At 37.6% G+C, this 13,689-nt stretch overlaps 1 protein-coding gene across 1 annotated transcript in view; it reads right to left on the bottom strand.

Moving 5' to 3' along the window:
• The window catches only part of COL21A1 (collagen type XXI alpha 1 chain), a 235,160-nt gene that overhangs the window by 126,394 nt on the left and 95,077 nt on the right, over positions 1 to 13,689 (bottom strand). Inside the window, exons 2-3 of the mRNA XM_078155308.1 lie at positions 4,777 to 4,902; positions 853 to 1,404 (exon numbers count right to left, since the gene is read on the bottom strand). Coding sequence (XP_078011434.1) covers positions 853 to 1,404; positions 4,777 to 4,864 — 640 coding nt within the window. The 5' untranslated portion in view covers positions 4,865 to 4,902. The remainder of the gene's footprint in view (positions 1 to 852; positions 1,405 to 4,776; positions 4,903 to 13,689) is intronic.

Genomic DNA, 13,689 nt, shown 5'->3' with positions numbered 1-13,689 from the left:
TCTAATCACCCTACTTTGTTATAGCACTAGTCAGAGGATTTATGGGAAATATCTACTCTGCTGAGTGACTTCTTTGAAAGAAATAATGTGGGATATTATGTAACATGAAGTTACAATTAATAGGTAATAGCGAAAAAGGAACAGAAAGAGGGAAAAGAAGGGAAATAAAAGGAAGGAAGGAAACAATTATTTGCAGCACAGGAAAAATTCTAACTCAATTTTGTTGGAGTTTTTCCAGATTATGCTTTAAATTATTAAATTCTTTTTTTGGTTTTATTTATTTTGTAAATTACAAATACAAGAAAACAAAAGAGGGGATTGTTTCTGTTGTTAACAGAAAAATTCAGAAACACATTTTAGAGCAAAAATAAAACAAATATATCTACAAAATTCATATTTTGTGGAAATGAAGAGTAAGAAATTTTTTTTCCATGAAATTACACTGCTACTCAAAACCTAAGAATAAAATGCTAAAAATTATTGTAAGGCCAAAGTACACTGATTTACCAAAACATATGATTACAGTTAGAGCTTATTAGGAACAGTTAGAAGTAAACTTGCTGGAAGCACATAGTATGACTGTTAAATATGATTTTTTTTCCAATTTGGGGTTTTAGATAGAAACGAACTGTTTCTGACTGAAGCATAACACAGCTGTAACCCAGATAGCAAATTATAAATTACTTACCTCAACTGTGTACATACCTAAAGGAAAACATTAAAAGAATTTTAGCCATCAAATATCATAGTCAACAGCAGGGTACAAGTGAGGCTAATTTCACTTCTAAGGCAAAGCCTAGAGGCAAGTCAAAACTGATATTCTGTATTTTCCAAAGAAAGGTTCAGATTTACCTTCACAAAGTTTCTGTTTTATTACTTCTCTTATTTTGGAAATTGCGATGTAATCTTCCACGTAAAAGACATAGGTCGATGAAGGCTTGTTGGCAATGGCTCTAAGTTCAGTGTCTTCGGTTTCGGAACCAACACCAATAGCAAACAAAGTTATTTGATTGTCTCTTGCAGCTTCTGCCGCATCTTTCACTTCATCTTGAGATTTGCCATCAGTAAGAACAACTGCTATTTTAGTCAGAAATCTTGGTGATTTAGCAAAAAGATGGTCAAGGGCAAACTGAATAGCTTTTCCTGTCCTTGTGTTGCCGCCCAAGTAATGAAGGGCTTCCATTGCTTCCATTAAATTTGCTCCGGAATGGTGGCTTCCCAGGGGAATCTCAAGTACAGGATAATCACTGTATTGTACCACACCGACTTGAATAAATTTTGGCCCTATATCAAAGTTATTTGATATATTGACAAGCCATTTTTTCACTATTTCAAAGTTTTCTGGGCCAACACTATAGGAACCATCTAAGATGAACACCAAGTCAGTTGGAGCTGTTCTACAACCTAAAACAAAAAACAACAACAACACACACACACACACACACACACACATATATATATATACATATATATGTATATATGTATATATATATAAAATGTATGTACGTATGTATGTATGTATGAGGTCAATAACCCCCCCAAAAAAGGAAAAAAAATAACATCAGATGATTTTAGAAATATCACAATATTCACAAAATTACAAAAAATTCACACTTAACAATTGTCCTCCAAACTGACTTGGGGATGAGGGGGTGGTTGGTGGTTATTGAAACAGACAGGAGTAAACTGACAACAGACCAAAAAAAGGCTTTGCTTTATAATAATTACTCATGTGATGGTCACCTCAAGGAATGATTACACCCTTATTTTGAAGGAGAAAGTACTTCACTGTCTTCTGGGATAGTGTTGCAAGGGGAGGAAAGAGGGAAGGAAGGAAGGAAGGAAGGAAGGAAGGAAGGAAGGAAGGAAGGAAGGAAGGAAGGAAGGAAGGAAGAAGGAAGGAAGGAAGGAAGGAAGGAAGGAAGGAAGGAAGGAAGGAAGGAAGGAAGGAAAGAAGGAAGGAAGGAAGGAAGAGGAAGGAAGGAAGGAAGGAAGGAAGGAAGGAAGGAAGGAAGGAAGGAAGGAAGGAAGGAAGGAAGGAAGAAAAGCATTTGTTAAACTCCTGTTCTGTGCCAGGCCCAATGCTAAGTGCTTTATAAATATTATTTCATTTGATCATCACAACAATGTTAGACCACTCTAATCTTTGATAAAATGAAAATAATGATAGCCGTGGCACTCAGCTCACATGATTATTATAAATCCCAAATGAAATAATGTATGCAAAGTATTTCGCAAACTTCACAGTATATAAATGTCAGTTATTCTTCTTGTCATTAATTTATCCTTATTCTCAGTGATACATATACTCCCCCCCACCCTGGTACACAGCCCAATCCTTTCATATGTTTCTATCCTGTTCGACTTTTGTCCATGTTCTTTCACAGAGGCTTTATCCAGCACACTAGCCTTCTTCCTCTGAGTCTTTTGCTCTTCTGTGAATAGTGTTAGAACACCAGCACCATGCATCTGTCCACTATCTTTTGTTCTTGCTACAACACCACCTGCCTTCTATTCTAGTTACATATGAACCTGGTGTTGTGAAAGATTTTCAACTAGAACACTGCGAGTGACATGGCATTCTACCAAAAGTGGAATCAACGTATACTGATACCTAGTTGATTTAATTCTCAAGACTCCTCAGTAATTTCAGACCTTCATTACAGTGCCTTAAATTATTCCAATAGCCTCCTAACCGTTTTCTCACATGGTGTGGTAAAAAGAATATTGGCTTTAGAGAACTGGGATTTGCATCACAGCTATACTGATTCCTGTCTCTGTAACCTTAGGCTAGCCAGTCCACTTAACCTCTCAGGGCCTCCCCATTTGTAAAAATGAAGGAGTCTTATTCTGTGACATCAAAGGCCCCTTCCAGCCTCTGATCCTGTTATCTTCCTCCCGTATCTTCCCAACTCTTATCCTTCATGATATTGGCAGATTAATCTTCCTTACTTCCACAGATCTGATCAGATCACTTCAGTGCTCAGAAACCTTTAGTCCCATAGTCTACAGAATACTATCTAAATTCCTTAGTCTGTCATTTAAAGATGTCCAAAATTTAACTCCCAGCTGCCGATTTGACTCTTTCCTTCCCTCCCAACATTCTTTTTCTACATAAAGCCTGACCTAATCACTTTTTTAATAAAAATATCTCACAATTACTCGTTATGTTTTTGCTTATGCCACTAATCATATATAAAATGTACTACTCCCACTCCAATATTTGCCTATTGCAATACTACTTCATAAAACCTCCCAAATGGCCCTAGCCATTATAGGTCAGAAGGGAGCTCTTCATTTTTTCTAAACTCTCACAGCACTCATAACATTCTGATTTGTACCATTGTTACATGTGTACATTTCTTATCTTCTCCACTGAACTGTAATCTCCCTGAAGGAAGGGGATACTTTTTATTTATCTTTGAATCTCCTTCAACAACTAACACATTTTCCTACACAAAATATGTACTCAAAAATGTTGGTTGAATTATATTGAACCAGTCTTATTGTCCAAAACTCTTATCTCCCTGTCTGTTATTGTTTCGATTAACAATGATGTTCATTGCACAATGGTAACTATCCTGGCATACTTTTTGCTTTGTTCCGGCAAAAAACATTAAAAAGTGATATTATTAGATGAGCATATGGCATTTGAAAAATTCGAAATACACAATCACTATTAAGACATCTTTTTTTTCCAAAAATTTTGCCTCTACATATATTATTCCTAAATGTAGCAAGAGAAATGCCCTGCAGGTGGAAATATTGCACCCAGTTCAGGTAGTCTCTTTCAAACCAATTCTGGGCAGAGTTCTAGGGGTGAGGACATCATAAATGGAATTATCCCAAGAGTAAGTTCAACAGTGACTGATGGTACAGAGCATGCTCACACCTCCCAAAATACAATGCCACTGTTAGTTTTCAAAACATGACAAAAGTGATAGCTAATCTTTGGATGATGAGAACTACATTAAGGGAGCATTTCAATGTTAATGTTTCCCAAATATTATGAAAATTCCTCATGTATAGACCTACCTTTGTTCGCTCATCACCTCACTCTGTGGTTTGGTTTGGTTTGGTTTTCTTTTTTCCCCTAGGGTGATAAATTATAGTGGTCTCCAGTGTCTTTGCTTGTCTCCCACTCACAGCCACAAAGTATATATTTCATTTCTACATGGTTAGCCAACAATATGGGTGCAAAAGCAGTCACTGCCATCTCTAGTCCCAAATTCTGAGCAAGTCCATCTGTACAATCTGGCAGACTCCTCACATTTCAGCCTATGTGTGTCAAGTTTGCCAACTAAATGATTTTATCTCTTTGATATATAAACATTACACTTTTTTTTTCTCAGCAGCACGGTTATTTTTCAAAGTCTAAAAAGACAAAGCTCAGAAGAAATGTCACTGAGATTCAAAGAAGTGTGACTTTTTAAATTGATTTTGAAGGATGGTTGTTACTAGATTTCCCCGGAGAACTTTACCAGACATCACTACTTACAGCCCTATATTGCTGAGGCAATTCTTGCTACAGTTAACTTAGGAATCAAGGATGAGTGACTTTTATGAGCTTCATCACAAGGTTACTTCTGAGAGTAATCTTATAGACATGGACAGCAATCAAATGACCCATGCGTTTCATAATGCTGCAATGTGGGAACAAAGGTAATATGGAATTAACTCCCCTATGATGGTGTCAGAAATCCTTCAGTTTGGGTTTCTGTGGAATTTTTTATTAAAACTATAGCAAAAAATAAATTGTGTAATTATAATTCTTACTTGATCTTATTTCACCATCTTCAGCTGATACAAAATCCTGAAGTAAGAGAATGAGAATTATTTGAAGATATTTTGTGTGGTAAGCCATGTAGGTGATCAAGTCCTAAATATTGCAGTCTTCTTTACCTGGGAAAAAATCAAAATGTAAAAATTTTAGTTCCATAAAAATAGATGAGAAACCTTATGGCATAGTGGATTGAAAGCTGCCCTTGAGATCAAGAAGAAGAGAGTTCAAGTCTTGCCTCTGAGTGACCATGGAGGGATCACATAACTTCTCAAGGTTCTAGCCAATTCTCTAAGATCATAAGTAACAGAGATAACAGTTTGCAACAGTGTGGGAAAGGCTCACCAGAAGCCCAGTTGAAATATGGATGTATGGTAAGAAACTAATCAAAATAAGTAAACAAAACATTAAAGTTTGTTTATTTTTTAATCTGCCTTCCCCAAATCCATAACAATTTAAGTGAACAAATAAAATCCAGCTTCATCCCAAAGATAAGACTTGTAAGTAGCTGTTACTTATAAATCTATCTATATTCAATTAAATAAACATATTAAGCACTTATAAGTGCTTAAAGGCTGCTCTGTTAGGTGCTGAGAATACAAAGACAAAAACTATACAATTCCTACCTTCAAAGAGTTTACATCTTATATGGGAGGTGGAAGGGAGAGCAGTATATAAGAATATGACATATATATGGCTAAACATATGAATCCTTGTTATTTGTATAATATGAGGTAAGGAGCATAGTAGAGTAACATGGGAGAAGAGAGACTAGACAAAAAGAGAAGAAATAATTGAGGAAGAAGAAAACATTAACAAGTTGGGGGAAAAGAGCAAAAGGTGGATCATTAAAGGTTACAATAAGAAGGTGACATATGAGCTGCATCTTTAAGGAACTGGAAAAGCAAGGACAACTTGAAATACAGAAGTTAATCTAAGTAAATAAACATAAATCAAACATGAAATGCCATTTTGGGTAACAGCTAGAACTTCAATTTGACTGTGGTGTGGTAGCTATGAAGAGAATGATATGAAATATCTTAGCATTCATACTGTCAAGTCCTGAAATAACATAGAAGCCATAATTTGAGGAATAAAGTGTCCTTAATTGAGATAACAGGGTAGCAAACTTGCCACCCTGGAGGGGGTGGATATCCAGTGGATTTTCCATCCAAAGAGACTCATGAAAAAATTTTTATACGGAGGAGAGAGGGAGAAGGTAGTATAAGGTAGCAAGGTATGGTCATGAGACCCCAGTGGTCCTTGGCAATGCAGGAAGGAAAGTACTTCATTCTGTCTATATTGCCCTTCATGCTATGAATCTCTACGGAAAGTGGTAAGAGGGGAAACCTAGCTTCAGCTAGTTTTGTTTACCAGGACAGATTCTGACGTGAAGGCTTGAAGATTACAGGACAGAGGTTTAAGGTGTTGCTCTGCTCAACCTAATCTCATTATTTTAAGGATAGGGATATAAGGACATTACTGGGATTTTGACATTGCCAGGATGACTAAGAGATTGAAGCGGTTTATATTACAATCCGTATTAACAATTTTCCATCATTACATTAAAATTATATTAACAATTTTGTCTATGCCAATATAGAACAAGACTGAAAAAAAATTCAAAGGCAGATTGTGAAGGGTTTCACCTGTCAGTCTTTAGTGTTTGTATTCTATCCTAGAAAATAGGGAATCATTAAAGATTTTGGAGCAGGAAGGTGATATGATCAGACTTGTGGTTAAGAAGATTATTTTGACCACTCTAGGAAGGACAGGTTAGAGAGAACAGAGTAGAAGTATGATAAGGAGGCAGATATCAATATCCAGATATGGGTTGATGAAGGTCTCTATTAGGAAGTTGCAGTATGAACAGAAAGAAGGGAATGAATGCAAAAAGATGTTGTGATATAGAATTAAAAGGACTTAGTAATTAGCTGGATATGGGTGTGGGGTGAGTGAGTGAAAGGGAAAAATACAAAAAAAGACTCTTGGGATTCAAACTTAGATGACTAGGAGCAAGATGGTACTGTCAATACAAATAAATTAACACAGAAAAGCAGATGGATTTAGTTGGAAAAGGAGGATGAATTTATTCAAGTAGAGATGTCCATCTGGCAGTCCTAAATTCTTAAGTACAGTTAGTACTTGGAGTGAGCAGATTTTAAATGTATTAGTAGCAGGATAGGGGATAGGGAACAGGGAGAGACCCAAATTAATCTTATACCTAAGGATAAGAGTCTGTGAAGGAGTGGAATTAAGATCAAGTGGTTGCTGAGCCTAACAACAGTGAAATGTATGAAATTGAAAGTTTTCTCTTTTCTCCCCTAAATTGAGGATAGTAATGTATTGTACAATAGTGGTGTCAAAATCAAATAGAAATGGAGGGTGTGTGTGTGTGTGTGTGTGTGTGTGTGTGCGTGCACATACAGATATATGTAAGTGTGTGTGTGTATGTATTCAGCTCCTATTTCTATTTGCATTTGACACTATTGCTCTACAATACATCACTATTCTCAGTTTAGAGGGGAAAAGAGAAAATACATAAACATGCACATGCATACATATATATCTGTATGTCCGTATAGGTCACATATTGACTTAGGAAAGCACATATAAACATTATCTATGTTTTATTGTATTTTTATTTATTTCTTAGGGGGGTGTCTACCCTAAGCATGTGAAGACTTCCCCTGGTAGAATGGGCAGATGAGAGCAATTTGTTCCAACAGCCATGAAGGCAGCTGAAATAGGCTCTGTGGAGTGCTTAAAGCTTGGTTAGACATCGAACATGCCAAGGTCATTCACTGCATCTCGAGCCATCACCAGTTGTCTTGACTCTTTCCTGCCACTAAGCTGTGATGACTCTAGAAGAGTGAGGATGATGACCTTAAATCCAATTTATGCATGAATCAAAAGACATCACCCATACCATTTTACCATTTTTACCTATCAAAGTCCTGTCAACAGGCAAGTGATGAAGCAGCAGGTGTGGATACACTGGGAACTGTAGTCACAATCCTGCACACAGGCTACTCAGGCCACAGGATCGTCTTCTCACTGGAAGCAGCAGTGGGATTCGGCAGTCCCCCGGTGTCTGAGCAGCCTTTTAAAGACTGTACTGCTCACCTCCCCGTGTGAGGAAGGGAACAGAAAAGGTGCCCTAAAAAATGCCTCCTCACCCAAACCTGGCTTGATTACCGTGGCAGGTGGGGATCCTACCCTACAGTCATAAAACAACAAAAAAAAAGTACAAAAACCTCTGCAAAGATTATTCCACTCAAAATTGGTACATGGAATGTGCATACACTTATAGACAACACAAAATTCAGTAGACCTGAAAGACTAACAGCTCTTGTTGCAAGAGAACTCAGCAGGTATCACATCCAAATGGCAGCCTGAGTGAAACAAGTCTGACAAATGAAGGCCAGCTTACTGAAGCTGGAGCTAGATATATGTTTTTCTAAAGTGGCCACAGTGAAGGGGAACGCTGTGAAGCTGGAGTAGGTTTTGCAATCAAAACTAATCTAGTCAACGAGCTTGTATACCTAGCAAAAGAAGTGAATGAGTGGTCATGACAATGGAATTGCCACTTGCAGGAAAATACCATGCCACCATCATCAGTGCCTATGCTCCCACCATGAGCTTACTACTCACTTACTACTGAAGACTTATGCATCTCATGACCTTCTCATCACCAACACTATTTTCTGTTTCCTAAATGCAATAAAACTTCACAGAAGCACCCTTGCAGCAAACATTTGCAATTAATAAACTATTTGATTGTAAGGAGGACAGACAGATGTAAGTGACAACCTAAATATTCACATTCAATAAAAGTGGTAGCCCTAAGGCAAAATGGCTAACATAAGACTTAATGTCAACAGATTAGAGCATTTCTTTCAGCAGGAACAGTTTGTCACCAACTTGAAGGGAAATTTGAGCCAAGCCACAGCTGGAAGCAGCAGAACAGAAAAGGAGTGGACAGCTTTCAGAGATATGATGTACAGCACGGCATTTGCTCATCTGGGTCAGAAAACTCGCAAACATCAAGATTGGTTTGACGAAAATAATGCAGAAATTCAGAAGCTGTTAAACGAAAAAAGAGAACTTCACAGGGTGTGCCAGCAAGATAGTTCATCCATCTCTAAGACGGTGGCATTTAATTTCATCAAAAGTAAAGTACTCTCTCAGCAAAGCTGAGAGAGCAGCAGGATTCTAGGCTCAGTAAAAGGCAGATGAAATTCAGTTTTATGCTGATGGTAACAATCCAAATCATTTTTATGATTCCCTAAAAACTATTTATGGGCCAAAGATCTGTGGTGAATCTCAGCTACCCGGTGCTGATGGAGCCAGATTAATTAGTGATAAGGACATGATCCTAGAGAGATCTGCTGAATGCTTCCATAGTGTTCTCAACAGACCATCATTAGCCATTATTGAAGCCAGTGACCATTTACCTCAGGTTGAAGTCAATCCCTCTCTAGAAAAAATTCCAACTAAAGAATTTTCAACTGGTTTTGAATGCCATTAAGCTCCTCTCCTGTGGCAAAGCATCTGGTGCTGATTCTATTCCAGTAGAGATTTACATGGTGAGGGTTCCATTGCTCATACAAAAGCTGACTGAAATTTTCTGGGTTATATGGCAAGAGGAGATCATCCCCTGGGGAATTCAAGGATGCCTCCACTGTTCATCTCTACAAAGGTAAAGGAAACAGATTATCCTGTGAAAATTTTGGGGGGGGTTTCCTCTCTTAGCCACTGATGGGAAGATTCTTGCCAGAGTCCTCCTCAATAGGCTGATCCTTCACCTGGAAGATGCTCATCTACCTGAGGGCCAGTATGGCTTCAGAAAGAGTCAAGGAATTGTTGATATGGTGTTTGCTGCCTGACAACTCCAGGAAAAATGCCAAGAGCAGAACAGAGGTCTGCATATAACATTCATAGATCTGCCCAAAGCCTTTGACACTGTCAATCACAAGGGCTTATGGAAAATTATGTCAAAATTCGGTTGCCCTGAGAAGTTCATCAGTTTTGTACATCAATTTCATGACAGTATGCTTGCCCAGGTTCTGGATAATGGATGATGCTCTTGTGCTTTCCCAGTAACCAATGGATTGAAACAAGGCCGTGTGCTGCTCCCATGCTTTTTAGCATAATGTTTTCAGCCATGTTGTCAAACACCTTGAATGAGGAGGAACACAGCATCAAGGTCAGGCATGGCACTGATTGTAAATTCTTCAACTTGAAAAGACCAAAGTGGAGTGGAGAGAGTGTTGGTGCATGATTTTTCGTTTGCAGATGATTATATCCTCAATGCTATCTCTGAAGCTAAGATGCAATGAAGTATGGAATGTTTCTCTGCTGCTTGTACTAATTTTGGCCAAGAAAACACAGGTGCTCCATCAGCCACCACCACACCATCTATACATGGAACCATCAGTTACAGCAAATGGAGAAGTTTTAAATAATATTGATACAATCTATTACTTTCAAGACTTACTTGAAACAACACTTACCTACATGAAGTCTTTCTTGATACTCACCTAGATCCTAATGCCCTTTCTCCCAAAATTACCAAGTATTTATTTTTTATGTATTCTGCATATAATTTTGCACATGTTATCTCAATCAATAGAATGCAGACTCCTTAAGGACAGGAACTGCTTCATTTTTATCTTTACTTCCTTAGCCCTAGCCTTACAAACAGAAAGAACTTAAGAAATACTTGTCACTGATTGACTGTAGTGGAAAAAATATGCTACACTAGGAGTCTCTAGACTTGGTTCAACTCCAAGCACTGTCACTTACTCTGAGTGAACTTGAAAAATTCACTTTATCTATCCAGACAACTATTTTTTCATTCACAAAAGGTGATTAGATTTGATGACATCTATAGCCCCTTTCAACTCTAAATCACTGCTTCAGTGAAAACTTCTTGAAGATGGGGAAAATATCTAATGCTTTTTTAAAACATCCTTATAGTGATTAGCACAATGCTGGGCACAAAGTAAGGATCAATCTAAGATTGATTTGATGTTTTATACCAGCCAGATCCTAAATAATTAAAACATTTAAAGCATAAGGTAATCTAACCTATTTTAGAGTATTCAAAATTAGGGAAAGATCAAAAAGTGCAAAATCAAAAGGTAATAAATGTTGTGATCAACATAACAGATAACATAACAAATTACCCACAGAAAACCCTCCACAAAATATATTCCCCCCAAAAAAGTTAGTGTTTGACATAAAGGACGTATCCTTCCACTTTGCCAGTAGGTACTAACATTAACCATTATATTTAGCAAAGCGTTGCTACCTCTTATAATGTTTTTTTTTTAAACATGAGGCAGTTGGGGTTAAGGGACTTGCCCAGAGTCACACAGCTAGTGAGTGTTATGTGTCTGAGGCTGGATTTGAACTCAGGTCCTCCTGACTCCAGGGCCGGCACTCTATCCACTGCACCACCTACCTGCTCCTTTGTGTTGCTGCCTCTTAATGTGGACTTTATTTACACTGTTGAATTCATTGTGCATATGGGTTGTTTTTGTGTTGTGTTGTGTTTTGTTTGGCTCTTCCTTCCTCAGCCAATATCACTTCATAGAGGTCTCCCCAACATGGTGCAGTGAAAAGAACACTGGATTTACAGAGGACATGGGTTCAAGTTCCACATTTGTCACATCATCTATGTGATATTGTCCAAGTCACTTTTAAGTCACTCTCTAGACCTGTTTCCTCATCTGTAAAATGAGGGAATTGGATTAAATGGTGACTAAGGTCCCTTCCATCTCAAAGTTTATGCTCTTATTATCTATATTTCTCTGAATTCTCCATATTCACCATTCCTTAAGGAAAGGTAACATTTTATTACATTCAAGTACCACAATTTGTCCAAGTCATTCTTCAGTTTGACCCATTCCTGAAACCATTCCTGAACTACTAATCTTCAGTCCTTTGCAACCAACATTATCTGATTCATTCATCACTATTCTATAATGCTGTTCGTAGCTTTTTTTTTAATCATAAATACAAGGTCGTACACATGAGTCTTTTCTTGCTGTCAATAAACCCTTTGGGTTACAATCCTAGTGGTGGAATCTCAAGGGATCAGGTGCAGTGGGCCAAACCAGATCAACAGTAATACTTGCCTTATTCCTCCAAATGTATTTAGGGTAAACTTAAATGAATCCATAAGGTCACTGGTTGGTATTGATGCTTTATCATTTTCAAAATACTTTTCCAGGGCTAATTTCATTCCCTTCTCACAACAACTCTATAAATTAGTCAGATGGATAGAATGTTTGACTTGGAGTCAGGAAAACTTGAACAAATGCTGCCTTAGATACTTATGAGCTTAACCTCTCAGCTTCATTTTCCTCATCTATAAAATCCAGATAATAATAGTATCTGCCTCACAGAATTATGAGTATAAAGCCTGTGAAACGCTTTGTAAACCACACAGCACCATTAGCTTCTAAGTGGTCTCTAAATAAGTACACAATCATCAATCTCATCAACTGGTCTTTCATTGCGGCAAAGCCCAATCTCCCAATTCTCTGTTACCCCTAACCTAGCCTAGCCCTCCATTGCCTTACCTCCCTATGGCTCCAGACCACTTCCCACCCTTAATCCTAGCTGGGCTCCATTCTCCCTTGGCCACATGGTCCAGGTTCAAGGCATTCTATTACCTCACAGTCCCTGCAGACTACTTGGCCACTCCTACATCTCTTCCACAGTCTTTCTGTATATAAGGTCCATCCTGTCTCCATTAAGGCGCTCAGATTCTTAAAATCTAGCCACTGCTCAGATTCTTATAATCTAGCCAATAGCTCACTAATGTTCAGATTCCTTATTAAGCAAATTAAAATTTTAACTGGCAACTAGACATCTCATATAAATAGTTCATATTTAATACGAGACAACGGAAAACATTCACGGTGTATTTTTTTCAAAGAAACTTCATGACCTATATTCAAAACACAAGTAATCAGCTAACTCCCAAAATAAAGTCTCTTATTTTTTTTCTGAGAGATTTAATAAAAACTTAGAATCAAACAGCTTTTCTTGACTAGCAACTATCTACAACTTCTTTCTACTCATTGTGTTTATATCCAATGGGTGTATATATCCATTGTATATACACAATGGGTGTTTAAACCCATTGTGTTTATATGAATCCCAAATGACCTTAAAGTCAATTTCCCTCAACATCTATCTAATTAAGTACTCAGGCTAGCTAAATGAACTGTTCTTACTTATTTTGGGACCCAGTGCTGCAGCCATTACACCTACTTCTTCCAAATGACACATGAGTCAGTATGGCTTAGTACATAGGATTCTGGACTTGGAATTAGGAAGATCTGCCTCAGACCTTACTACCTATGTGACCCTAAGCATAGAACTTAATCTTCTTGGGCCTGATACTTCATCTTTATTCAGGTGTTCCTGCCTCCAGACTCAGGGCTCTATCCAATATGCTACTGAACTGCCTATAACATAATAAATGCATATCTACTCTCAGTGGTTATGTAACCCAGGCAAACATTATAAGGAAAAAACATTTGCTTTAGCATCAGGAGAAATGAGTTAAAGTCTCAATAATATTTATCCCAATAGTCCTTGAATCTATCTGTAATTCTTGCCCTGGCTTTGCTTCTAACTAGTTGTGAAATTAAGCAAGTTATTATACTTCTTTGGGCTTCACATTATCTGTTCAAGGAGAGCTTGGATGAGATGATCTCAAAGCATGAGCCACCTCTGTAGCATGCTACATATCAACATAATCACACATTAGATATGACTGTATCATATAATTATACTATTTCCAAGAATTTGAACTTCAAAATTATATTCTCCAACCATAGCTTCTCAACCTTTCAACTCTGCCTTTTCATCCATTCATACTAAATCTA

The sequence above is a fragment of the Phascolarctos cinereus genome, unplaced genomic scaffold (assembly GCF_003287225.1).
Source record: "Phascolarctos cinereus isolate Bilbo 61053 unplaced genomic scaffold, phaCin_HiC Scaffold_5;HRSCAF=322, whole genome shotgun sequence".
NCBI classification, from domain to species: Eukaryota; Metazoa; Chordata; class Mammalia; order Diprotodontia; family Phascolarctidae; genus Phascolarctos; species Phascolarctos cinereus.
Note: the sequence above shows the minus strand (reverse complement) of the source record. Positions and strands in the feature narration are given on the sequence as shown.